At 44.6% G+C, this 25442-nt stretch overlaps 1 protein-coding gene and 1 long non-coding RNA gene across 4 annotated transcripts; one reads left to right on the forward strand and one right to left on the reverse strand.

Annotated features, from left to right (window-relative positions):
• Positions 1-5282: 5282 nt before the first annotated feature.
• Positions 5283-21531, reverse strand: ABCF1 (ATP binding cassette subfamily F member 1). 3 transcript variants are annotated; one of them, XM_037843049.1, is made up of 25 exons: positions 21387-21530; positions 15799-15845; positions 15488-15577; positions 15234-15363; positions 15047-15084; positions 14856-14963; positions 14141-14215; positions 13943-14056; positions 12929-13027; positions 12565-12687; positions 12039-12139; positions 11876-11961; positions 11431-11570; positions 11191-11339; positions 10798-10881; positions 10455-10579; positions 10134-10246; positions 9819-9990; positions 9583-9657; positions 9418-9488; positions 8200-8232; positions 7946-8114; positions 7688-7752; positions 7522-7594; positions 5283-7375 (listed from the first exon to the last, which is right to left on the reverse strand). In XM_037843049.1, exons 1-25 carry the CDS (start codon positions 21457-21459, stop codon positions 7209-7211), a joined length of 2520 nt encoding a protein of 839 aa, XP_037698977.1. In that variant the 5' UTR covers positions 21460-21530; the 3' UTR covers positions 5283-7208. The 3 variants fall into 3 exon arrangements, with proteins under 3 accessions (XP_037698977.1, XP_037698976.1, XP_037698979.1); XM_037843048.1 differs by having other exon boundaries at positions 13928-14056; XM_037843051.1 differs by lacking the exon at positions 9583-9657 and having other exon boundaries at positions 13928-14056; positions 21387-21531.
• Positions 21532-21547: 16 nt separating this feature from the next.
• Positions 21548-23790, forward strand: LOC119539525. Its single transcript, XR_005217897.1, has 3 exons — positions 21548-22003; positions 22549-22687; positions 23733-23790. It is a non-coding gene; the product is annotated as an uncharacterized LOC119539525 (long non-coding RNA).
• The last annotated feature ends 1652 nt before the right edge of the window (positions 23791-25442 follow it).

The raw sequence follows: 25442 nt of genomic DNA on the forward strand, positions 1-25442 counted from the left end.
AACATGTCATACAACCTACTAACTTGTTTCCCTCTTGTTTCTGCTGCCTGCTTCTCACCCTCTCCCTTCTATCCTCCTGCAACAGGTCAGAAGAAACTTTAAAAACTATTTTTCTCTACTATAAAAATGAGTTCAACCATTTTCTTTCAGATTATTCATGTGGCCCTCATATGGAAAAAAATTTTCCACCACCCCCCCCCCCTCAGGGGGGAAAGAAAATGAGCACCTCATCCATTTTTCCATTTCCTGTTTCTTCTCCCTGCCCTGCAGGCACTTTCCTCCCTCCTGTTTCAATTTGTCTACTCTTCTTTCCCCTTTTCTACCCCCAACCCCCAACTTTCCCCCGTACCCTTTAGACTTTAGATGTTCTCTTTCCAGCTGTCATTCCCCAGGACACGAGGTCAACCTCAAATTCTGAACTATCATTCAATTTCTCACATTTTCCGCTCCCAGACAACAAATCTAATGTTAAATTATAAAATTGTATCTTGGCCAGGTATATTTAGCATTAGTTCAACACTGCTGCTTGGAAAACTTTCTAACTCTTGATTCTCTGGCACCAAATCTGAGAAAGTAAATCCCAATCAGATACGTCATGTCTCTTCCTCACCTCAAAATATCCAAGTCTATCCTATCTTCTTTTCACAGGAAGAAAGGAATTTCCAAAACAAAACGAACTTGTCTCCTGCATCCCCTTTCCATCGAACCCCTATTCTTTTCCCAGCAACCAGAGTAATCTTGTAAACATGAAAACCAGATAAATTCACACTCTTGCTTAAGCACCAGAAAGGGCCCTCCATTGCTCCTAGAATCCTGTCCTAACTCTTTATTACAAGTTATAAAGGCCGTGTGTCCTGGGCTTTGCTCAAGCCATGTCCCTGAACATGTCAAGGTCTTCCCAGTTTCAAGGCCTTTGCACATGCTGGTTCCTTCCCTGAGGATGTGTCTTTCCCACTTACCTAGTCAGTTCATTCTCATCTATTAGACCTTGGCTTTAACACTACTTCCCCTGGGAAGCCTTTTCCAGTGTAAGAGTAAGACCCCTCCCTTTTTCTCCTAGCACCCCCCCCACACCATCATAGCACTACTTACAATCTGTAATCATATTTTTAATTTACTTTATCATTCTTGCACCAGTTTTTGCTTCCTTAAAATACAGAGAGATTGTAAGACAAATCAAAAAGCCCTTCCCTTCTCTAGCTAGGCTGCCATCTTTCTTACCAATCCCCCCCTAAGTAAGGTTTGCCCCTGCCTTCATTTAGCCTCCATCCTTATTGGCTGTATTTGACATGCTCAAAAACACCACTGACTAGGAGTCGGGCAAGATGGCGGCATAGAGAGGAGTGGAAGCTAAGTAGTCCCCCGGAACAACTACAAAAAACCAGAAACAACTAGTAAATAATCCAGAATAACTGCGGGGGGACAAATGAGACCATCCATTCATCATACACCAACCTGAATTGGGAGGAATGCCCGAGAACACAGCATAAAATCTGTAAGTAAAACCTGCGGAACCAGGTCGGGAGACCCCCTCCCCCATAGCCGGAGCTGCAAAGCCTCGTGGTGCCAGAGAGAAGCTCTCTCCCAGCAAGCGAATACAGCTCAGCTGAGCTCCAACTGGGGTTTTAAGTAGCGAGTGTGAACTGCTCACTACAGGTACGCAGCCCCAAGAAACAGACAGAGGCTTTGGGTGAGGACTGACCTTGGAGAGCCTTGGACTGGGTCTGAAGGGGACTATCTGATTCTTTTTCGGCTCAGTGGAGAAAGCCCCAGTCATTTTCAGTTTTCAGGGCTGTGAAGCGGAGAAGGGTGGAGACAGCACAGAGAGCGAGACCATTGAAATGTTAATGACCTCCACCTGAGGGGTCTGTCTTCTCTAGGAGGAAAGGGGTGGGGCCCTTTCGATTCACAACCAGACCCCAGAGCCTGGGGGAACTCGGCCATACCTCCTCACACCAGTCAAGAATTATAGGCTAACAGGCGTCACCTGCTGGGCAGAAAAGCACAGTGACCTGAGGCATCAAAGGGTGGAGCAATTTTCTAAGACACACCTGCAGGGAAACCAGATACTGAATATTTCTTCCCTCTGGGACCTGAGCCTGTTCTGGTCTGAGAAAACCCGATTTGGATAACCAAGGAAACCATGCCTAGACAACAGAAAATTACAACCTACACAAAGAAAAACAAAGCTATGGCCCAGTCAAAGGAACAAACGTACACTTCAACTGAGATACGGGAATTTAAACAACTAATGCTAAATCAATTCAAAAAGTTTAGAGAAGATATTGCAAAAGAGATAGAGGCTGTAAAGGAAGAACTGGACATGTATACGGCAGAAATCAAAAGTTCAAAAAACCTACTAGTAGAATCTATGGAAATGAAAGGCACAACACAAGAGATGAAAGACACAATGGAAACATACAACAGCAGATCTCAAGAGGCAGAAAAAAACACTCAGGAACTGGAGAACAAAACACCCGAAAGCCTACACGCAAAGGAGCAGATGGAGAAAAGAATGAAAGAATATGAGCAATGTCTCCGGGAACTCAAGGATGAAACAAAGTACAATAATGTACGTATCATTGGTGTCCCAGAAGAAGAGAAGGGAAAGGGGGCAGAAGCAATAATAGAGGAAATAATGAAAATTTCCCATCTCTTATGAAAGACATAAAATTATAGATCCAAGAAGCGCAGCGTACCCCAAACAGAAGAGATATGAAGAGGCCTACGCCAAGACACTTAATAATCAGATTACCAAATGTCAAAGACAAAGAGAGAATCCTGAAAGCAGCAAGAGAAAAGCAATCCATTACATACAAAGGAAGCTTAATAAGACTATGTGCGGATCTCTCAGCAGAAACCATGGAGGCAAGAAGGAAGTGGTGTGATATATTTAAGATACTGAAAGAGAAAAACCACCAACCAAGAATCCTGTATCCAGCAAAGCTGTCCTTCAAATATGAGGGAGAGCCCAAAATATTTTCTGACAAACAGACAATGAGAGACTTTGTGAACAAGACACCTGCCCTACAGGAAATACTAAAGGGAGCACTACAGAGTGATAGAAGACAGGAGTCTGTGGTTTGGAACACAATTTTGGGAGATGGTAGCACAACAATGTAAGTACACTGAACAAAGGTAACTATGAATACGGTTGAGAGAGAAAGATGGGGAGCATGTGAGACACCACAAGAAAGGAGGAAAGATAACGACTGGGACTGTGTAACTTGGTGAAATCTAGAGTATTCAACAATTGTGATAAAATGTACAAATATGTTCTTTTACAAGGGAGAACAAGCAAATGTCAACCTGCAAGGTGTTAAAAATGGGGAGGCATTGGGGGAGGGATGCAATCAGCATAAACTAGAGAATGTAACTAATAGAATCATTGTATTATGCTTCCTTTAATGTAACAAAGGTGATATACCAAGGTGAATGCAGATAAGAGGGGGGGATAGGGGAGGCATGTTAGACACTTGACATTGGTGGTATTGTCTGATTCTTTATTCTACTTTGATTTAAGGTTATTTTTCCTTTTGCTGCTTCCTAGCTGTCATTTTTTTTGTTTCCTCTTTCTTTTGCCTCTCTACCTTCGACTCTCCCTCCTGCCTTGTGGAAGAAATGTAGATGCTCTTGCTTAGTATGAGCAGAATGTTCAATTAGGATGAACTTAAATGTTTGGAAATAAACAGGGGTGTTGGTAGCAAGATGTGAGAATAACTAACAGCGCCGAATGGTGTGTGAATGAGGTGGAAAGGGGAAGCTCAGAGTCATATATGTCACCAGAAGGAAGTTGGAGGTCAAAAGATGGGAATGTATAAAACTGAATCCTATGGTGGGCAATGTCCATGATCATCTGTACAAATACTAGAAATCACTTCATGAACCAGAACAAATGTATGACAATACAATTAGAAGTTAATGATAGAGGGGCATATAGGGAAGAACTATATACCTATTACAAACTATATACTACAGTTAGTAGTATTTCAACATTTTTTCATAAACAGTAACAAATGTACTAAATCAATACTAGGAGTCAACAATTGAGGGGGTTGGTTAGGGATAGGGGAGGTTTAGAGTTTCCTTTTCTTTTTTTCTTTTTTCATCTTTCACTTTATTTCTTGTCTGGAGTAATGAAAAGTTTCTAAAAATTGAATAAAAATTATGTGTGATGGATGCACAGCTGTATGAGGGTACCCAGGGGCAAGTGATTGTACACTTTGGATCTTTGGATAATTGTATGGTATCTGAACAATCTCAATAAAAATGGAAAAAAAAAACAAAAAAAAAACCACCACTGACTTCCTATCTTTGCACTTCTAAAAAGTTCCCAGCCATAGTGATGCTGCTCTCAAACCAACAGTTCAACTGCCTCAGTAACAACTGCCATCCAGCACCAGCCACACATTAACTACTTCTTAACATTCATAGGCCTCCCTTCAGTTCAGTGTGACCACAGGGCTTGTTCTTGGCCTCAATTTTTATTTTCACTGTAGTACTGGTAGTCTTGCCTAAAACACCTCGTGTTCCTAAAATATGGTCCCTTCCTTTGGATTTTTCAAGGTCCACCCTCATGTGGTCATACTTTGGTCATTTTGTCCATGTTCTCTGCACTAAAGAAAAAACCAGGACACTGGAATCAGCTCAACAATGGCTGGCAAGCCAGCCCCACCCCTTCACAGGCAGCGGGCAATTAGCGGCCTTGGACTCACTTACCCTCATTATGCGGTGGAGAACAATCATGACTTTTTAATAAAAACACTTCTGTAGTGCTTATTATGTATCACCTTGGTGCATGATTTGTAGGTAAAGTTTAGTTCTCGACTAAAAAGACAATTCTGTTGCTGAAATCATTTTTTCAGGCTTTGAGTTGCCTATAAACTGTGCCGGGTAAATATGTCATTTTTCCTTTTGCATTCCATTTCTATGCTTTTTTTTTTTTCCTTTGGCCCATATTTAGATGAGTTCTTAATTCCATTACACAGTATGTATATTGTGAGGGGAGAAAAGAAATTTGTGCCTATGGATGGAAGTACTTGGAACATTTAAAATACATGTAAGTGAAAATAATTATCAAAAACTTGAAATACAAAATGCGTTATTTTTTTTTTAAGGTTATAGTTTGTTATTCCTTTTATAAATAACATTCCTGTATATTTTATGTCCCATCTTTAGACTAGTGAATTGAAAGTTTTAAGTGCAGAGTGTAATATAAAATACATATTAAAAATAAAAGAACTTTAAGCACTTTACAAATAATGACACATCCAATCCTCTAATAACTCTATCAGGGAGGTACTATTTATCATCTTTATTTTAAAGATGAGGTAACAAGTACCGAGGGACTAAGTTAGCTTGTCCAAACTCACACCATTAGAAAGTGGATCAGAAGCCAGGCTCCTGACTATTCAATGATAGATCTACTTCACAGAATTGTGAAAATTACATTACTTTACAGGTGTCCAGCACAAGACCCTTACGTTTTTCCTCAAGTTCATTAAGTGGGGGGTTCCCTTCTAAATTAGAGATGTCCCCTAACTGTGCCTTTGCAACAATCTCCACACCAAACCTTCACTTCCAGTATGAACCTTGTACCTGTATTACATTTATCCACTTGATTAGAAGGTAATTTCCCAATTAGACGTCCTAGAACTGGATTCATTTCCTGACTGTTCTCTCCCCCAACCTCCACAGTTAAATCTCTCCATCTATCTTTTTCTCTCCAACCATGTATCTATTACCCAAGATTTTGTTGCCTTTGAACTCTGTATTTTCTGCAAACCCACTTTTTTAATTAAAAAGATTGTTACCTCATCCCTGTAACAAAAGTTAAGTCCTGAAGTTTATAGTCCACCTCACACATCAATATCTAAAAACACTACCCATCACTTGTATTTTACTCTCCAACTTAACTCTAACAAGAAAAGTGGCCACACCAGCCACGTTCTCTCATTATCTTCCCAGTAGTCTTGTCTTCCTTCCAAGTCTTAAATCTGCTTTTTAAAACTAGTCTTTATCTAGTTTTGAAAAATGGCCTCCTTTTCCCTGATTTTCCAAATCCTTCATATTTTTCAAGGTCCACCCTCAAGTGGTCAGCCAATCAATCAAGCCCTGGATAATCTTTCCCTCCTTTGAACAGGTGACAATTTAGATCTAAAATACCATCCATTTAACAATTAATCCTATTACACTGTAAGCTCATGTTTTAGTTTTTGAGTCTTGTCTACCCAGACTATTAATGAAGGCAGACTCTGTCTTTTCCCTTCCTGTATGCTCCTCAGTACAATGCATGGTTGGTTGGTCTCATCACTTGAGAGGATCAGTACTCAGGTCTTGGACCACAGGGCAAAGCAACTCCTCATTCAGGACACACCCAAGTGTCTGAGATGGAGACGAAATGGTTTCCCTTCTCCTTGTTGGAGGGCTGGGGGAAGGGAGGGAGGATGCTCAAACGGCAAGCACTACCTAAAGTGCAGCAAGGCTGCAAATTAGATCCATCTGTACTAATAGGGATGAGGGATGCTAAATGTTGGTAGAAAAGCAAATAAAGCAAAGCAAAATTGAGAACAGTTTTCACTCCCATAGGTCTCCAAAGAGAAACAGGGTGACAGCAAATCCTTTCCTTTATTCCTTTTCCTTGTAAAGGGAGGTTCAAGTTCAGCAGCATTTCCTTTCCTGCCCTCATGCCCTCAACCAGACAAGAGTTGCAGACACCAAATCCTGACTGGGTGACGGCACAAGCCTCAGACACTCGCCTTCAGCTCTGTGCTGCAACAGCTGTTCGTATCAGTAAGTCAGCATGAAATCCACCAGAAAAGAACAGCACCACCCAGAGAGCATGAGGGCAGCTGGGCCTGAAGTGTTAAGGCAGACCAGAGGGAGGCTTCTGAGGAGTGAAAGGAAGACATCAGGGGACTTCTAGGTCATGTTAAGCTTGGCTGATGGAACCCCACAATAATGAAGGGCCCCTTCAGTACAGAAGGAGGTCAAGGATAAAGGCAGCTCAGTATGGGAAGGAAAGCACAACAGGTAAGTCTTGCAGAGAAATGGAAGCAATCAAAGTGGTCTCCTGGTCGCATCATGGCAAATGCTCTGCTTTTCATGCCCGAGTGGTTGCTGGGTCAGCTACCGAGCAGTGAAGGGAGACAGCAGGGCACTTCCAGGCCATGAAAGTTCATATCTTGGAGACTTCCAGGAAGGAAAGCTCACTCTCGGGGTCGGTTAACCATGACTTCACCCAGGGCCTCTAACACTTCCCGCTTGTAGTCCTCAAAGTCACCATCAATTTGGCTAACACTTTGCTCCTCCACCACCCACAGCTGGCAGTTGGTTTCTGTGATGAGTCGGGCATCATGACTGACGATGATCACAGCTTTGAAGAAAGATGGCGAGAATGGAGGGCAGGGAAAAAGGAGGAAGACAGGAATCAGAACATGAAAGAAGGGAGACCTGGCTGAAGGACATGGCAGTTTGGTCTGCAAGGGAAGGAGGAGGAGGACATGTCCTGAGATGACTTACCACCCTTGTATTCATTGATAGCCTCCCCAAGAGCATCAATGGACTCTATATCCAAGTTATTGGTTGGTTCATCCTATGAAAGAGAGGAATTCATGTCTCAGCATTCAGAACTCCTACCTTTCATGAAATTACCCTCACCCCCTCTCCCACAGCCCAGTTCTCTCACCAAGATAAGGACATCAGGCTCCCGACAGGCCAGCTCTGCAAACACAACGCGGGCTTTCTGCCCACCTGGAGCAAAGAAGGAGGAGGTCCATCACACCTTCTATCACCTTACACTTCGGAAGCTGAGCCCTGAGTGTATGTTGTGTGTGCATGTGCTCAGGTCCCCCAATTCCTGGTTGTTCCTCCTTTCTGCCTCTAGGTAGTTTGTGGATATGATGAGAAGGAGGGCACCCCCTTACCCCACCCCCTACAGTGGTACCAGAGAGTTTGCAGATCTGGATGGTGTGGGCATGACTCTCAAGGCCAAAGCGGCCCAGGCACTTCCGGGCATCCTGGTAAGGCAGGTTGAAGCCCCGCTGCAGGTACTCAGTAGGCGTCTCTTCCATACGCAGTTGCTCTGCATACTGCTGGTTGAAGAAGCCAATTTTCTGTCCAAGAGGATACAGACCTAGTCAGTAAAAGTCATACTACCTCTATCAGGTTTTTATTCTTTAATTCCCAAAGCCAACTTACCAGCCGGTGGTTCTTTCTCATTTCCCCAAGGGTCTGCAAGGAAAAAGCAAATGTTAAGTAGGGAAAGAGAAGACAAATACCAGGACTGAGCGGAGAACAATAATGCGCAAGAAAGGGAATGTGGATGTTCACCCAGTATGACAGGCACACACAGGAAATTAAAAGACTAAAGGCAAAAGTGGAGTAGGAGGAGAACAAAAGAGAGGAGACAAAAAGGACAGATTCAGAACCAGGACTGGACTGACCACAATGAAAAAACACCCACTTCCCATACAGCCAGACTTGCGAACAGCACCTTTTCAGAGCTCTGCCTCAAATGGGGCATTAAAAGACAGTTTGTACGGCAGGGGGAGATATGAGAACTCTACTTTCTGCATGATTTTTCTGTAAACCTTCAATAGTGCTAATTAAAAAAAAAAAAAGTTTGTGGGAGGATCTTTTAACACCTTCCTAGAGACCTACTTAGTGGGCAGAAGAAATGGGCCTTCTCAACACCCTGCAGGAGAGTGCAACGGCTGCCTTTCTAAAGCACTGTATGGTGACATATAGCAAAAATCCTAAAAACAATTCCAGAGAATTTATCCTAAGAAAAAACTGTTAAATTCATAAATATGTACAAGAATATTTACTACAGTCTTGTCCTTTTAGTGAAAAATCTAAAGTAATCTAAATGATTGAGACCAAATATATTATGGTAGATCCACATAAAATGAATGTATGCATGTAATTATTGGCATGGAAAAATGATTCAAGGATGTTATCTGGAAAGAGCTAGTTACAAAACAATTTGTATTACAGCCCCTTTTTGGGGGTTGGGGATGAACAAACTACCTGCACATTTGGCATAGAAAAAAAGCAGAAAGCTATCCACCAAACTATTAATATTGGCTATCTAGATTTTTCCATTAGCTTATGCAATTTCTACTTGTTCTATGTTTGACATACATTTCTTGTACAATCCAAACACACGTGGGTGGGGTGAGAGATGGCACCTAGTCCTATCCCAGTAGTCCTAGCATCCCCACTGAACAGATCTAAACTGTTTTCCTTCTCTACAGCCTCTCTTAGGGAAATGGATCATCTCTGATGACCTCTATATTCAATGCTTCCCGCTGCAGAGGAGGCAGCCTGGTTCCCGGCCTTTGATGAACAGGTGTGCTCTCACACTAGTCTCATGCTCTCCCATCAGACTCCTCCCTTCCTAGCTCCAGGACTCACCGGTGTCAGTTTACCCGTCAGCAGCAGGAGCAGGGTGCTCTTCCCCACGCCATTAGGGCCCACGATACAGACTGCAAGGAAGATGGGCAGTCACAGACAACCCCAGAAACTCCCTGGAGCTCTTGCTCCACACCCTGAGCCAAGCCACCCGACACCCCAACTCACTCCTTGAGTCCATGTCGATGCCAAAGTCCAGGTTCTTAAAAAGTGGTTTCTGTCCCTCATAACCAAATGTCACACCTGAAAGCCAGGAAAACCAGCATCCTATTTCCTTTTCAGAGCTACCCCGAAGTCCCCCTGAATGTCCTGGCCTTGGGAAAAAGGACTAGGTCCCATGCTTGGTGGAGGACTTGGAGGTGCACACATTTCTTCCCTTAACTGCTCAGCCTGCACCCACTCACCGTGCAGACCCAGCACAGGAGGGCTGAGTGGCGGGGGGTTTGGGAAAGTGAAGCGCACAGTGTATTCCTTGGGGCGCTTCAGGAGCTCAGGGGCCTCCTGGGATTCCTCATCCTGGTTTTTCCGTCGGCATTTCTGTTGCTTTCGAGTCAGAGCTTCCTTTGTTTGCTTTTCCTGGGGAGGAAGGAGAAGGGGAGAAATCCATGCCCTTCACAGACATCCCTGACATGCACATGGGAGATGCAGAGTCCTCCACCTGCCCCATTCTCATAAAAGAAAAGAGGTTCCCCAAACCCATGAAGTCCCCAGGTGCTCACTGCTTGCTTGGTGGACTTGCCACCCGCCTTTAGCTCCTTCAGCTTTTTCTCCTGCTTCTCATACTGTTTCAGCAGTTCCTTCTGCTTTTGCTGGTACATCTTCTTGAAAGTCACTGGGGCAGAAATGGAGAATGGGAATCAGTGGTGGCTCCACTCCCCATCAGAGTGACAACCCAGGACTTGTGAGAGAGAATTGGGGCAGGTGGGTTTGGTCTGAACTGTGAAAATATTTAGCTTATCACTATGTCCCATGGGCCTTTCCTCTCAGACCTCTTCCAGAGGCTCCATCTCTTTCCTCCGCCCACAAATGATCCCACTTACTGTAATTGCCTCTATAGTAATAGAGCCGCTGGGCATCCAGATGAATGATATCAGTGCAGACGTCATCCAGGAAGCCCTGGTCATGGGACACAATCAGCAATGTCTTCCGCCAGCCCTGGAGGTAGCTGAGTTTTGGAGAAGAAGTGCCACAATGGTCAAGTTAGAGCAAAGTCAGGGGACGCAAACAGGCAATGGGGGATGGGAGTGAAAGGGGGTGGGCTACAGCCAGAGCTGTCAAGGACACAGGGGAGAATAGCTAGAGGAAGTGAGGACAGAGAGAGAAGGGGAAGGAATCACAAAATGGGAACCAACAATGCAAAGACTGTAATCAAGGGCAACTTACTTATTGAGCCAGATAACAGCATTGAGGTCCAGGTGGTTGGTGGGCTCATCCAACATCAGCAGGGTGGGCTCCATGAACAGTGCCCTATCAGGTGGGGCAGCAGAGTATAAGGTCAGAGGGGAGAAAGAACCTTGCTCAGAGAACCCCAGAGAAGGGGTTAGTGGAGCCCGAGACCATGAACACTGCTCCCCAACTTCTCAGAGAAATTCTTGGGCAGGAGACATCAATGAGAACACACCACCAGGAAAGAGAGAAATGGAGGAAGACTCTGAGCTCTCCAAACACAGATAGTAAGTTGACCTCAAGCCTCCCAGTTGGCCTTGGAAGAAAAAAGAAGAAAAAGGGCCACAGTGGTTTAGGGTAGGGAAGAAGGGTGATGAGGTGGTAACCTACCTGGCCAGGGAGACACGCATACGCCAGCCCCCCGAGAACTTCTGGGTGGGCCGATTCTGCATTTCGGGGTCAAAGCCCAGACCAGCCAGGATCCGCCGTGCCTTGGCCTCTGCAGCTGCTGCCCCTGTAGCCCGCAATTCCTCATACACCTGGGAGGAGGGAGAAGAGGACACATGTCCGAGGGCCCCAGGAACCCGCCCCCCGAGTCTGAGGCCATGTCTCCTGAGCCACCTCTGCTACCTTCTCTAGCCTCTCAGCAGCTGCGTCATCCCCCTGCTCCAGCTGCCCCTGAAGTCGTCGCTCCTCTTCCAGTAGCTTCAATCGCTTGGTGTCGGCTCGAAGCACGGCCTGCACTGCTGGTGTTTCATCGGCTACCACCTCTAGGGGACAGATGGAGAGCAGTCAGGCCATCCAAAGGTCAAGTGTCCTATTTTCTCTCCTCTTCAGTTCCATTTCTGGTTGCCTGACCCTTCCTGTCCACCCCTTGCCCCTTAAAAATTCTCAAGTTCCTCATTTACTCTTGCCCTTTCCTTAGCATCCTTTTCCCAAGCCCAGTCTCTCTCATAACCTTTCCAAACACATAACCACAATTTCTTCTACTACTGGGTGGCTCTTCTATCCCAGCTGCCCCAAGACCCTCAGCTTCACCACCCCACCAAGTCGCTTTTCCACCTTCTGGTCTCACCCTGCTCACACAGCAGTACATCAATATTAGGCGGGATGCTCAAGGCTCGGTTGGCAATGTGCTTGAGAAGCGTGGTCTTGCCCTTGCTGGGGAACAAGTGCTATTAGGAGTGGGTCACACCTCGGAAATCTCTTCTTTTCCCTCCAGCCCCTCCTCTCCTCACCCATTGGGTCCAACTAGCCCATAGCGGCGACCAGCTACAATGTACAGGTCTGCGTTGACAAATAACTCCTTGCCGTGGGCGGAGATGCTGAACTTCTCCAGCTGCAGTCAAAGGGAAGGGGTGGCAGAGGGAAGGAACGAATACTCAAGACTTCTCCCCTTGGGGCAGGAGCTGCAAATTTCTCCCTCAAAGAAAGCCTTCTGACAAACCAATAACTATCTCCACTGGAATCCTCTCACCACTGCCAATCCTCTTCCCTCTAATGGGACTCTTACCAAATCCTAAGCAGATCCAGTTTGTCCCACTGATTTCCCTTCCAAGTGTGAACCCCTCCACTTCCATTTGTTCTTCTATCCTCTAGCTCAAGTTTGGCAGAACCCAAGTGTGTGAAAAACATCTCCAAATTTTCTTGCCAAAGAGATGACCCATTCACATCCCACTTCCTTGGATGCCGGGGCCACTCAGGGAAAGGTGAGATCTGGTGCTTCCCTGGGTAAGCTGGTGGGGAGGGTCCCCCAGACCTCACCTTGATGTCAGATGCATTTTCTAACATGGCTTGGCGGGAGGACACCTCTGCCTGGGACACGGAGAAGTCGTTTTCAGCAGCATTGGCTGCTTTTAATGAAGCCACTTGGCGTTCATATTCCATCTGAGAAGGAAAAACTATGTTCAAGACCACAGTCTGCCCATTTCCCATCAACATGACATAACCCAGTTCCATGAGATACAGAGACGGGGTTTGTAGAGCACAATTCTCTCCTTTCTCCACCTATTTTACTTGAAGTAGCCCTCAAAGCTCTCCTTCATGTCCCCCAATTCACATGTCCCCTAGGTGAAGAACAAAAAATCAAATCCCCCCACCTTTGATCACTAAGAACCCAAGGTCTTACCTGTTTCTTCAGCTTTTTTTTCTCCTTTTTGCTAAGGTGAGCATAGGGATCATCTACCTTGGACTCCCCCTCTTCCTCCTCTCCTTCTTCCTCTGAACCCTGTGAGAACCAGGGGATGGTAGAAAACTACAGACCCCTTCTAGAACTTAGATCTCATGTCATCCAACCCCCGCAACCCCACCGTCAGTTCCAAGTCAGCTCTTTCCTTCGATACTCTTCTCCACTTGGAGTCCTGAGATACTTTGGTGTACCCTCTCTCATTCTCATACCCATCCCCTGGTCTCTTGCAGCCTTTTATTGATGTCTGCCACCAAGAATGGTACAAGACAGATGGTACAAGTATATATGTATAAAATATAACCTATTATATGTGTAAAAATAATTACTGAAACCAGTGGAATTGAAGGTGGAGTAAATGGAAAGGTTCTTTCCCTCTTGCAAAAATGAGTTTAAGTGGTTCACGTTAACACGCAAAGAAACGGTCAGGTAGCCCCAGTGTATAGCCACTGAGGAATTCAGCAGAATCCCAAAACTAGAAAAGTGCTGCTAGAGTTGTAGGGGACCTTAAAGATCCCCTTATATCACACAGATGAGGTAACTGAGATCCAAAGAGGTGGAAAGGGGCATTCAAGGTCGCACACATTCACGAAGACCAGAGCTAAAACCCAGATCGACTGAGGCCTAACTCCAGGGCCCTTTCCTCTCTACATCAGGGGTTGCAAACTACAGCCCTTGGGCCAAATCTGATCGAAAGCCTATTTTTGTATGGCCCGTGGGCTAAGAATGGTTTTTACATTTTTGAAGGGTTACAGAAAAAGACGAAGAAAAAGAATATGTAACAGAGATTGTATCTATGGCCCACAAAACCAAAACTATTTACTATCTGGTCCTTTAGAGGAAAAGTTTGCTGACCCTTGTCTAGATGGCAACAGTATCTCCAGATGCCGGCTCTCCCATAAGGGCCACAGAATTCTAGTCTCTCTCCCTGCCTCCCCTCACCTCCAAAATACACACTTGCTCTGCCTTCTTGGCCTTTTCCTTCCCTTGTTTAGGTGGCTCCTTTTCATTTATTTCTTCTTCCTCTTCATCTTCCTCTCCATCATCCAGAGCAGCAAATTTATTCTGAGGCTAAGAGGGAAAAGACAGTAGGTCTGATGAAATGCTCTAATTCCTGAGACCTGATATACCTCCTCCTGCCGTTTACTCCCTCACCTTGGCCTTCCCCTTTGATTTTTCATCCTTTCCCTTTTTGCCCTTGAGCCCAGGCTGCTGTTCCTCAGATACAGCCTGAAGAAGAAACACAGAAAATTAATTTGTTACCTTGTTGCCTAAGAAACATTTCTATTTGAGAGCTAGCCCTACTGGGCAGGAAATGAGACCTGGAAAAATCCAAGCCTCCAGCTTGAGGCCAGGTAGAGTGAAGAGATAACTACAAAATATTTGCAAAGTCAAAGGACTGTGAAGCTCTTTGTGGACAGAAAGTCAAGCAGGTGAGCAACATGGGTGGGGTGGCGCTAGTACTGGAGGACTTCCCCAAGAAGGCGAATCTTGAGAAGAGGGAATGACACAGGCTTAGGAGAAGATATTCTGGGAGGAGAGGGGAAGAAGCACAAAGAACCAAAACTTCAACTAAGAGTCAAACTAGATGCCAAGATGTGGTCAGGCTGATCTGTGAGGTATATTCGGAAGAGTCCCAAATAAGATAGCAGAGGGTTTAAAGATAGCAGAGGGTTTAAAGACAACAGGAATCACTGTAGATTCCTGATTGATGAAATGAGTATTTTAAGAAAAGATGATCTTGACAGTATAAGCAAGACAGCCCTAGAAGAGGTGGTCTGAAAGGAGGAAAGCAAACCAGGGAACTCCCACACCCTGGTCAGAAGGTACCAAATGGGGTGGGAGTGATAGGCAGAACCACCACTTTCACCTTATTGATCCGATTCTTCTCTGGCTTGGCAGGCTTAGGAGGGTGTCTTTCCTCTTCCTCCTCTTCCTCACTTTGATCCTGAATCAGGGCTGCAAAGACATTACCACCCTAGAGGATGAAAGGGCAGGAGTCGTCACTGGGACAGTTAAGGGTGCATCCTTGGGGTCTGCTTACCCACACAAATGGCATACCTTGGTTTTCTTCCCTCCTCGGGGTATAGGGGCAGGTACTGAAATGACAACAGGAGAAAATGAGACTGGAAAGAGAATTATGATGCCTGGCTCCTCAATTTTGTCCAACTTGAAAGCTCAAGGTCTGAGGCATTTCACTCTTCATGACTCAGGGATTTGAGTACCCGTTTCCCCTCAGGTCATTTACCCTCATCCTCCTCGTCACTGGCTGGCACCGAGAGCTTCTTAAGGCGCTCCATGAGCTCTTTCTCCTCTCCATCATCATCCACATCCTTCTTCCGCCGACCTTTTCGGGTGTCTCGCTTCTTTTTTTGCTGCTGCAAGCAAAAGAGTGAGAGAATAAAGCCCAGGTTCCTGCTCTATCTCTGGTCCATAGCTAAGTGAACAAATGTGGGCTGGACAGGAGGGGGTAGGCCCAAGATGCCTCCCACCACACTGTACCTGTTGCTGTTGCTGCTGCTCCTCCTTTTCCTTGAGCACTCTCTCTTCTTCCTCAGCTTGTTTATCTTCTACTGCCAGCTCTTCAAAGAACTAAAAAGGCAATTAGGATGCAGGAAGACCTGGCTCAGAGACCAACCAAACCCTTTTCTGCCCCGCCAGGCCCAATGACCCTCCATTCCACCCTCACTTTGACTTCTCTCTTAACAAGATCTTTTCTCCTCCCTTGGGACCGCCCACCTTCTTCACATGGCCATTTATTTTGCTTGGAAGCACCCATAATCATTTCTCATCTTCAACCCTTACTTCCTCACCGTCTTTTTCGTTTTCTTGTCCTTCTTCCCTTTCTTCACCACTTTGTCTGGAAGGTTAAGCAGACATCATGAATACTTATCTACAAATTATGAAGCAGCCTGATCTCCCCTGCAAAGCTCAGTGCCCCTCAACTTATTTTACTATTTTTCCAGCTCAACTATCACTCCCTGGACATTTGTACTGTTCCACAATTCCTGCAGAAATAAACATTCCTATCTCCATTCATCAAATAAATATTTACAAAACAGCTACTACATGTCAGACTCTGCCAGTGGTGGGGATGCAGCAGTGAACAAGACAACTTTGGTTTCCTCTGGAACTTAAAAGTTTTGGAAGAGAGACTTTTAAATAAGTGTGCTGAATGTTCCAAAAGGGACAGTAAAGGCTACTGATGGTGGGGGGAGACAGGGGGACCTTGACCTCATCTTCATGTTCATGCCCAGGCCTACCCTGAAGAGATGACATTTACCCTAACACATGAAGCATGAGAAATGTAAGGAGTTAGCCAGGCCTACTGTGGTATTCTTGTGCTAAAGGGAGAGGGAAAGACTAGGCACAGTCCAGTTTTGAGAAACAGGAGAAGAGAAAAAGGCATGGTACAGCTAAAGCTTAGAGACTGAGGGGGAGAATGGGGCAAGGTGAGGCTGGAGTGGAGAGCCACGGAAATCAGGTTAAGGAATGGGAACTTACCTGATATGATCACTTGTGAACTTTAAAGTTCTTACTCTGGCTTCAGTGTCAAGCAAGGATGGAGGGAACAAGTAAAATAGAGAGGGAAATCTGTTGGGAGGTAGATATAGTACTCCAGGAGACAGACAATTGTGGCTTGGACGAGAGTAGTACCAGGGGGAGGTAGAGAAGCAGAATTCATTGGGTGGGGGTAGGGGTGGGAAACAAGGAAGAGAGAGTACTCAAAAATGACTCCTATGTTTTTAGCTGGCAAAATTAGGTGGGATAGTGGTATCATTCACAAACTTGGCAAATATTGCAAGAGAAGGTCCCCCCTCCAGCACTACCCTCACTCCCATGGGGGGAAGGGCAGGGAGAAGATGGTGTGAATTCAGTTTGTGATTTCTTGTGACACCTGCACGCCTCACTCATAGAGCCGCCTGGTAAATTAATGAACATCTGAGTCTATGTCCCACCTGCTCTGCTCACACAATGTTACAGCACATATTACACTGAGTTACATTTGACTGTGTGTCAGTTTTTCATTCTATAGAGTGACCTGAGAGACTGTTTAGCTTGTGTTACCAGGGAGAAAATCAGGAAGTCAATAAAAGTTTACCAACCAAATTCCAGCTCCTTCCTCCCTTCCATCCCTGTTTCCTGAAGGTAGAGGACTATGTCTAACAACCCTACCCCCATCAGGTTGGAAGGCAGCCAGAAGTCTCCTGGTTTCTCTTCATGCCCAGGCCCACCCACTAACATCTTTCCTTCTAAATCATTACATCAACAGCTGTCCAAAAGCATTTCTGTAATCATTTAAATATTAAAAAAAAAAAAACAGTTTCCTACTATCTACCACATTAGGTATAATCTCAGACCAGAATTCCATAGCAATCACTGAGCATGTACTATGCCAAACACTGGCAGTAACAAAGGCGATCCTATAATTCAGAGTATTACAGACTAAAATGACCCTGTCCTACCTCTTTTCTGTCTCTGTTTCCCCACTCACACCTATATTCTGGACAAACTGGCCTCTCTCTGCTCCTTGATTAAGTCCCAGGCGTGCTTACATCTGTTTTTGCCTAATCTGTGCCCTCCATCCAGAACACGCTTTAAAATCTGATCCCAATATTGGTGTCTAACATGATGGGGTTGCAAAAATGCACAGGAGACACAAAACAAAAGGCTTTATATGCTACTTCAAGGTGCTGAATCCTATAAACATTAAGAGGGAAGACCCAGGAAGTACATAAGGAATGACATGATCAGTTCATCTTGCATACTGAGGAGCAACTCATTCAGGACACTAATTTCTCCCCAACCATACCATCGCTCCTTCCTTTAAATCCTGTTTGAACTTTAAACATCACACTGATCCTCCTGACTTCCGTATTTTCAATCTTTCCTCCTCGAATGGCTCCTCCCCTTTAGGAAAGTGTTCAAGCTGCTCCTAACTTGAAAGCAAAATAAAACACTTTCCACACATCCAAGATGCTCAATGAACTCCAAACAGAATAAAACCAAACAGACTCACACCGTGACACATTATAATCACACTGTCCAATGCCAAAGATAGAGAAAATTATGAAAACCACAAGTGAGAAAGCAATGTGTGACATACAAGGGAGCCTCGATAAGATTAAGCACTGATTTCTCATCATAAACCACAGAGGCAAGAAGGCAATAGGATGACACTGCTTAAGTGCTGAAAGCAAAGAACCTTCAACCAAGAATTCTATCTCCCACAAAACTGGCTTTCAAAAAAGAGGGAGAAATTAAGACATTTCCAGATAAACAAAAGCCGAAGGAGTTCATCTCCACTAGACTGGCCTTTTAAGAGATGCTAACACGAGTTCTGCCAGCTGAAAGGAAAGGAAACTAGACAAAAGACTGAAGTCACATGAAGAAATAAGGCTCTCTAGGAAGGGAGACATTAGTAAATATAAATGCCAGTACTAATGTAGTTTTGGTTTGTAACTTCACTTTTTACTTGTAACAGGATTTAAAAGGCAAATGCACAAAATGTAATGATGAATCAGGTAGTTTTGGATTCATGATGTATGAACATATAGTTGAATTACATAAAGGGGGGGGGACAGAGGGGTATGGGAATATAGTTCATGTATACCACTGACATTATCTAAGTAAATGAGAATGATAGAGATTTAAGATGTTACCTTTAAGCCCCATGGTAACTACAAAGAAAATACTGGAGACTATGCAAGCTCATAGAGACAGAAATTAAGAGCGCAAGGGGTCAAGGGGAATGGGGAGTTAATGCATAAAGGGTACAGGATTTCCGTTTGGGGAGATGGGAAGGTTTTGTTGGTGGAGGGTGGTGAGGGTACCACAACGGTGTAAATATGAATAATCCCACTGAATTGTATGCCTGGAAGTGGCTAAGATGGGAAAGTCTATGTTGTATATAAGCCCCCACAATTTAAAAAGAAGGATGAGCAACTAGGGACAATAACAATTAATTACAACATGTGATCCCAGATAGGATCTAATAAGGGAGAAGAAAAGGCCCAAATGGACATTTTGGGGACATCTGGAAAAATTGAACTATAGACTGTCAGCTTTATATCAATGCTAAATTTCCTGAACTTGGTAATGACACTTAAGGTGGTTACAGAAATGACTATCCTTATTCTTAGGAAAAACACATGGCAGTATTAAGTGTTCAAGGAACACGATGTATACAAACTACATACACATTTTAGTAAATGTTTAGAAAATGGACAGGTAGACAGACGGATGGATATACAGTGATATGGCAAGTGTGGCAAAAAGTTAAAACTGATGGATCTGGGTATGGTGCAGATAGATAAGGGAATGTTGGGAATTCTCTTTATGGGGTTTGTATTCTTTTTCTAACTGTCCTGTAAGTTTGAAAAGTATTTCAAAATAAAAAATTAAAAATATATATATACTAACACATTTTCCTTAACCTTCCACCCTCCTATAATTACTGTTTCCTATCTTCATCTTCACAGAATCTCCAAAGAGTAGTTCACACTAGCTTCACTTCCTCATCTCCCATTCCTTTTTGAATGTACTGCAGTGTGATTTGGAGCATCATCTCCTAATGAATACTACTTTTGCCAAGGTTGTCAATGCCCCTTAGCTGCTCAATCAAAAAAAGCATTTTTTGGTCCTTATTTTGCTTCAATTCTCTGCAGCATTCGATGCTACCTCCCTCCCTATCCTTTTAACTTTCCTCTCCTTTTAAGTATTTAACTTCTGGGATCCTTCTTGCTCCTAGTTTGCCTTTAGCTTTTCTCCTCAGCTTCCTTTCTTAAATGCTAAGGTTCCTCTGGGTTCTTGCCTTCTGCCCACCTTTCAGATAAATCTGCACTTTCTGTTTTGGGGACCGCCTCCATATCCAGCACTTCAACTATATTTGCCTGTGTCTTTACTTCTAGTCTAGATCTCTCTCCACAGCCAATAAATAAACTCTCACTATCTCCTAATAATTTCCCAGAAATCTCTAACGGAGAATTCAAAAGCTGACCTCACCTCTTCCCACCAGCACACTCTCACCCTACAGCTCATTACTGCTCCCACTGAGTTACCTGAGTGTCATCCTTAATTCTTCTCCCTTCATTTAGTCAGTTCCCCATTCCTGTCAATGTCTCCTCCTTTAATAACTGTTTAATTTTCACTGCCTTGGCAATGCAAGAGCCTCTTAAAATGGTCTCTCCGCTTCCAATCTTATGCCACTTCAAGGCTATTCTCCACTCGTGTTGTCAAGATAAGCAGATCATGTCATTCCTTCTTATGTATTGGATTTCCATGGGTCCTCCTCCTTAATGTCTTTAGGATTAAACTCCTTAGAATAGCATATAAAGCCTTTCATAATCTATCTCCTGCACATCCTTCCAACCCCATCGCACTAGTCACCCAATACCAGGAACCAGCCAGGATCACCTATTCCCCTGTGCCTTTGCATAAGCTCCTCCCACTGTTTTGAATGCTCTTCTCCTTGCTAACTCATAGCCATCTTTTAAGAATGAATTCAGCTGTCACATATTCCTAGGAGGCTTTATGACACACCCACAATAGCTGTCTGAGTAGACACCCCTTCTTCTGTAACCCCACAAAGCATTTACCACACTGTGTCACCACTGACTGATTAATGCTCTGTCTACTCCACTAGACTGGGTGCCCCTTGAGGGCAAGGCTTATCTTTTATCTCTGCATTCCCAGTTCCTCTGAACAGTACCTAGTATCCAACAGGCATCCAATAAACGCTTGTAAAATTAGTCATTGTATACCTACTGTAGTTTGTGCCTTCAAACCTGGGAGGATGTCTTCGTATTTTTTTTTCTTCTCTCCCCCCACGCACAAATATACAAGTGCTTAAGTAAAAACAGGCACTAGACCAACATTTGTTGCTTTTAAGTACTGTACATTTACACCTTAATTCCACTCCAACATCCAACATCTACTCTTGCTCCAGTTGAGTCGGATGGGTACCTCTCTTATGAAAGAGCTCCATGAAGGAATCATCCTCTCTTGAGAAACAGGTGGGATCATGGGTTCAAGAGGTCTGTGTGTGCAAGGGGCAGGGGAAGACCAGCCAAGGCTTAATACGTGGGATAGAGCGTGGCAAGTAAGGTGTCCAAAAGAGACGGCTGAGGACTCTCTCATTTCTCCCCATCTCTCCCTGGGTACCCTGTGTTCTAGCCCAGTGCTACAGAAGCCTGTGCGCGACACTGCCGGTCCCTTTCCTTTCTCCCCAACACCAAACCTATTCCTGCCGGGGTAAACTCTTCCAGGCCGTACAGCACGCATGCGCAATAGCCTCCGCACGGGCCCGGTCAGTCTCATGCCCCGTGACTTTTTCCTAAAAAATGCGCACTCTCTCTTCTTTTCTTTCTTCTCTTACTCCCTCCCTGACTACCAGCCTCACCTACGGGCCTCGAACTCTCTCCGTCCCCGATCCACTCGGGCTCCGGTGGCTGCTGCTTGGGCCCCTTCGGCATCGCGTCGGCAGTTACGGCTACTCTGGCAGCACCCGGCGCTATTTCCGCTTCCGGCAGCGTGGAGTCTAGCCCTGGGAGAGCTCTCCAAGCCAGCGCGGCCAACTCCGCCCCCGGGTGGCGCACGTGCGCGAAAGCAGTCATCTCGGGGCGTGTCCGAGGCTCGGCGGGGGCGTGTCCTGAGATGAAGGGGCAGGGCCGGCGCCCGCCCACTATCTTCGCGTCTGCTGCTAGTGTATGGTGGTTTCGGCGTCCTAAGCTCGATGACCCTGCTATGCAGCATGACTACCGGGGCCTGAAATTAATATTGTTTCCTATTGATACGAATGAGTCGAGGTATACCTTCTCTTGAAAAAGTGAATGCTGCCATACAGCAGCCCCTTACGTCCGCTTAGGCGCAGAAAAGATGGTGCAGTCTACCCACTCAAGAACCGGCCTTGTCTGTCCAGTGTTGAGATGCGTCACAAAATCCCGAACTACACAGATAACGGTTCCCATCCTCTCAAGTTGTAAACGAGGAACTACAGCCCTGCGAGCTGAAATCAAGGTGTGGTGGAGCTTGGGTTCACTTTTTTTTTTTTTTAAATAATTTTATTGAGGTGTAATTGACATGTAACAAACTGCACATATTTAAAATGTTGAATTCGGTACGCTTTGACATTTTTTAAATACCCATTAAATCACCACTATCAAGCTTTGGGTTCATTTCTAACTCTACCACTTAATAGATGTCAAGATGCTTAATAGTTGTCAAGGTGCTTGGTCAAGGTAGTCAGTCAGCTTGCATTTTCTCCTTAAACCACCACAATCATGCGATTATCTCTTCACCATTCCCTGAATCCACTCTTGTCAAGGTCACCAGATCAGGGACTTGTTCTCTCTTCTAATCCTACGCAACCTCCTGGACCACCCAGAAGCATTTGATACAGGTAGTCACTCCCTCCTTCCTTTGTTTTCTTCAGGGACACCACTCTCCAGGCTTCTTTTCCATACCATGGGCTGCTCCCTTTTAATCTATTGCTAGCTTCTCTTTCTGGGGTCTAAATGTTCAAGTGCCTCAGGGTTTAATCCTTGACATTCTTCTCTATCTAGACTTATCACCTAAGTCTCATGACTATAAATCATCTGTAATTGATGAAGAATCCCAAGTGTCTCTTGACAGCCCCAACTTCTGCCCTGAGCTCCAGGCTTAGTATCCAACTGCTTATTGGACATCTGCCTGGAATATCTGGTAAGTATCTCAAATTGATATATACAAAACTGGACCCTTGTTCTTACTCTTCAAACCTACATCACTTCCAGGCTTCCCATGTCATAAAATTTCACTGCCTTTTATCCAGTTACTTAGGCCCAAACTGGACTCATCTTTCTCCACTCCTTCCCTTAGCCCATCATCAGCAAGTCATAACTCTTTCCTTCTTCCCTTCCTTCCTCTCTCCCTCACCCCCTCCTTCCTTCCTTCCATCCTTCCTTCCTTCTTTCTTTCCTTCCACAAATATATTTATTGGGTGTATGATGTGGGCTAGGCACTCTTCTAGGCTTTTGGGCTCCCACTGAATAAAATAAAGATCTCTTTACATTCTAGCAGGGGAGATAATGCTATGGAAAAAAAAATACCAAGTAAGATAAAGGGTATTGAGAGGGCAGTTTGTAGTACTAAATAGACTGTTCATGAGGCCTCAGTGAGAAGGTGACATTCAAGCAAACCCTTGAAGAAGGTGACAGTTTGGCCATGTGGATTTCTGGGAAAAGAGCCTCTCTGGCAGAAGGAAAAGCTAGTGCAATGCCCTACAGTACTACACTATGAGGACTAACAGCAAGGAACCAATGTGGCTGGAGTGGAGTGAGTGGGAGGTATTAGAGAGGTAACCAGAGAAGTAAACTGGGACTGGGTTGTGTAGGGTCTTGGAGGCCATCATAAGGGTTTTTGTTTCTACTCTGACGTAAGTGGGAAGTCATTGCAGGGTCTGAGCACAGGAGTGATATGATCCAACCTTCATTTTAAAAGGATGACTCTGGAGGCCATATTGAGAGTAGATTGGGGGCATAGGGAGTGGCAAGAATGGCAGAAGCAAGGAGACCTGTTAGGTAGTGATGGTGAGTCAGTCCAGGGTGATAGTGGTGCCAGTGAAAAGGGCTGTGTGCCAGTTTGAATGTATTATGTCCCCCCAAACGCCATTATCTTTGATGTAATCTTGTGTGGGCAGACGTATCAGTGTTAATTAGATTGTAATTCTTTGAGTGTTTCCATGGAAATGTGTCCCACCCAACTGTAGGTGATGACTCTGATTGGATAATTTCCATGGAGGTGTTGGTCCACCCATTCAGGGTGGGTCTGAATTAAATTACTGGAGCACTATATAAGCTCAGACAGAAGGAGCAAGCTTGCTACAGCCAAGAGGGACACTTTGAAGAATGCACAGGAGCTGAGAGTAGCTGCAGACAGTTTGAAGACGGCTGTTGACAGCAAACTTTTGCTCCAGAGAAGCCAAGAGAGGAAAAATGCCCAAGAGCAACTAAGAGCAACATTTTTGAGGAACTGCAGCCTAGAGAGGAACGTCCTGGGAGAAAGCCATTTTGAAACCAGAACTCTAAAGCAGACGCCAGCCACGTGTCTTTCCAGCTAACAGAGGTTTTCTGGACACCACTGGCCATCCTGCAGTGAAGTACCTGATTGTTGATGACTTACCTTGGACACTTTATGGCCTTCAGACTGTAACTGTGTAACCAAATAAACCCCCTTTATAAAAACCAATCCATTTCTGGTGTTTTGCATTCTAGCAGCATTAGCAAACTAGAACAGGCTGGTTTCTTGAATATATTTTGGAAAAAAAAAAAGATAATAGGCTTTGATGATGGCTTTGGGGTGTGGGATAAAAACGAATAAGGATGGCTTCAAGGGTTCTGACCTGAGCAACTAGGAAGATGGAGTTGCCATCAACTGAGACAACAAAACAATCCCAAATCTGATCGCTTCTCTTCCCTCTACTAGACCAATTCACCATCTCTTCTTCCCTGGACCATTGCAGTGGCCTCCTAACTGGTCTCCCTGCTGTCATTCTCATCCTCTGGTCTATTCTTCACACTTACTGTCAGTGGTGCTTTTACAATGCAATCATTTGCTCAAAACACACAAACAGAATAAAATCCAAATGCTTTACTATGGCCTACAGGGCTCTACATGATCGGGTCTCTGCCAAACATCCTGATCTCAGTGCTAACTCTTTAGCCACATCAGCCTTCTATCTTTACTTCAAGCATCCAAAATGCACTCCTGCCACAGGGGCTTTGCCCTTGCTTTTCCTTGCTGGAATGCACTTGCCCCAGATATTCATGTAGTTTGCTCCCTTATTTAATTTAGGTTTCTGTTCAAATGTTACCTCCTCATGGAAGCTCTATCTATTTTAGTGTCAACCTGTTCTCCTCCACCTGTCACTCTCTAGCCTCTTCTTTCACTTTGTTTTTCTTCAGAGTACTTATTACTTGAAATTATATTACTCATGTGTTTATTGTCTATTATCCTTAATAGAATGTAAGCTTCATATGGGCAGGGAATTTGTCTTTTTCATTAATACATCTTTAGCCCTGAGATAGTGCCTGGCCTAGAGCAGGCACTAAAGTATTTGTTGAATGAATGTGAAGTTTAAATATGACAATGCATATAAAGAGCTTATGATGGTAGCTGGCACACAGCAAGTAGCTAGATGATGCCATGTTCTGAGATTTCTCCTTGCCTTCCTGGCAATCCTTTCTCATTCTCCTTGTCAGGCTCATTGTTGCCTTCTCCACTTGGCCATTAAATATCAGAGCTCCTCAAGACTAAGTCCTGGTCCCTTTATTCTTCCCACTTGACATTCTCTTCCCAGCTCTTAGCTGCAAATTCTTTGGAGAGGTCTAACCTGACCCCATATTTTTAGTTGCCCCCAACCATTATTCTCTATATAATACCCCATTTATTTCCTTCACAAGATTAATCACAATATGTA

This window comes from Choloepus didactylus, chromosome 7 (genome assembly GCF_015220235.1).
Source record: "Choloepus didactylus isolate mChoDid1 chromosome 7, mChoDid1.pri, whole genome shotgun sequence".
Lineage (NCBI taxonomy): Eukaryota > Metazoa > Chordata > Mammalia > Pilosa > Megalonychidae > Choloepus > Choloepus didactylus.

What these genes read in the sequence shown, in the direction of transcription:
- ABCF1 (XM_037843048.1), bottom strand. Translation starts at nt 21,459, where the DNA reads ATGCCGAAGGGGCCCAAGCAGCAGCCACCGGAGCCCGAGTGGATCGGG. An exon ending in GGGCTAGTTGGACCCAATGG is followed by an intron (nt 11,962 to 12,038) that starts GTGAGGAGAGGA and finishes CTTGTTCCCCAG; the next exon opens with CAAGGGCAAGACCACGCTTC. An exon ending in ATGCGTGTCTCCCTGGCCAG is followed by an intron (nt 10,882 to 11,190) that starts GTAGGTTACCAC and finishes CCCACCTGATAG; the next exon opens with GGCACTGTTCATGGAGCCCA.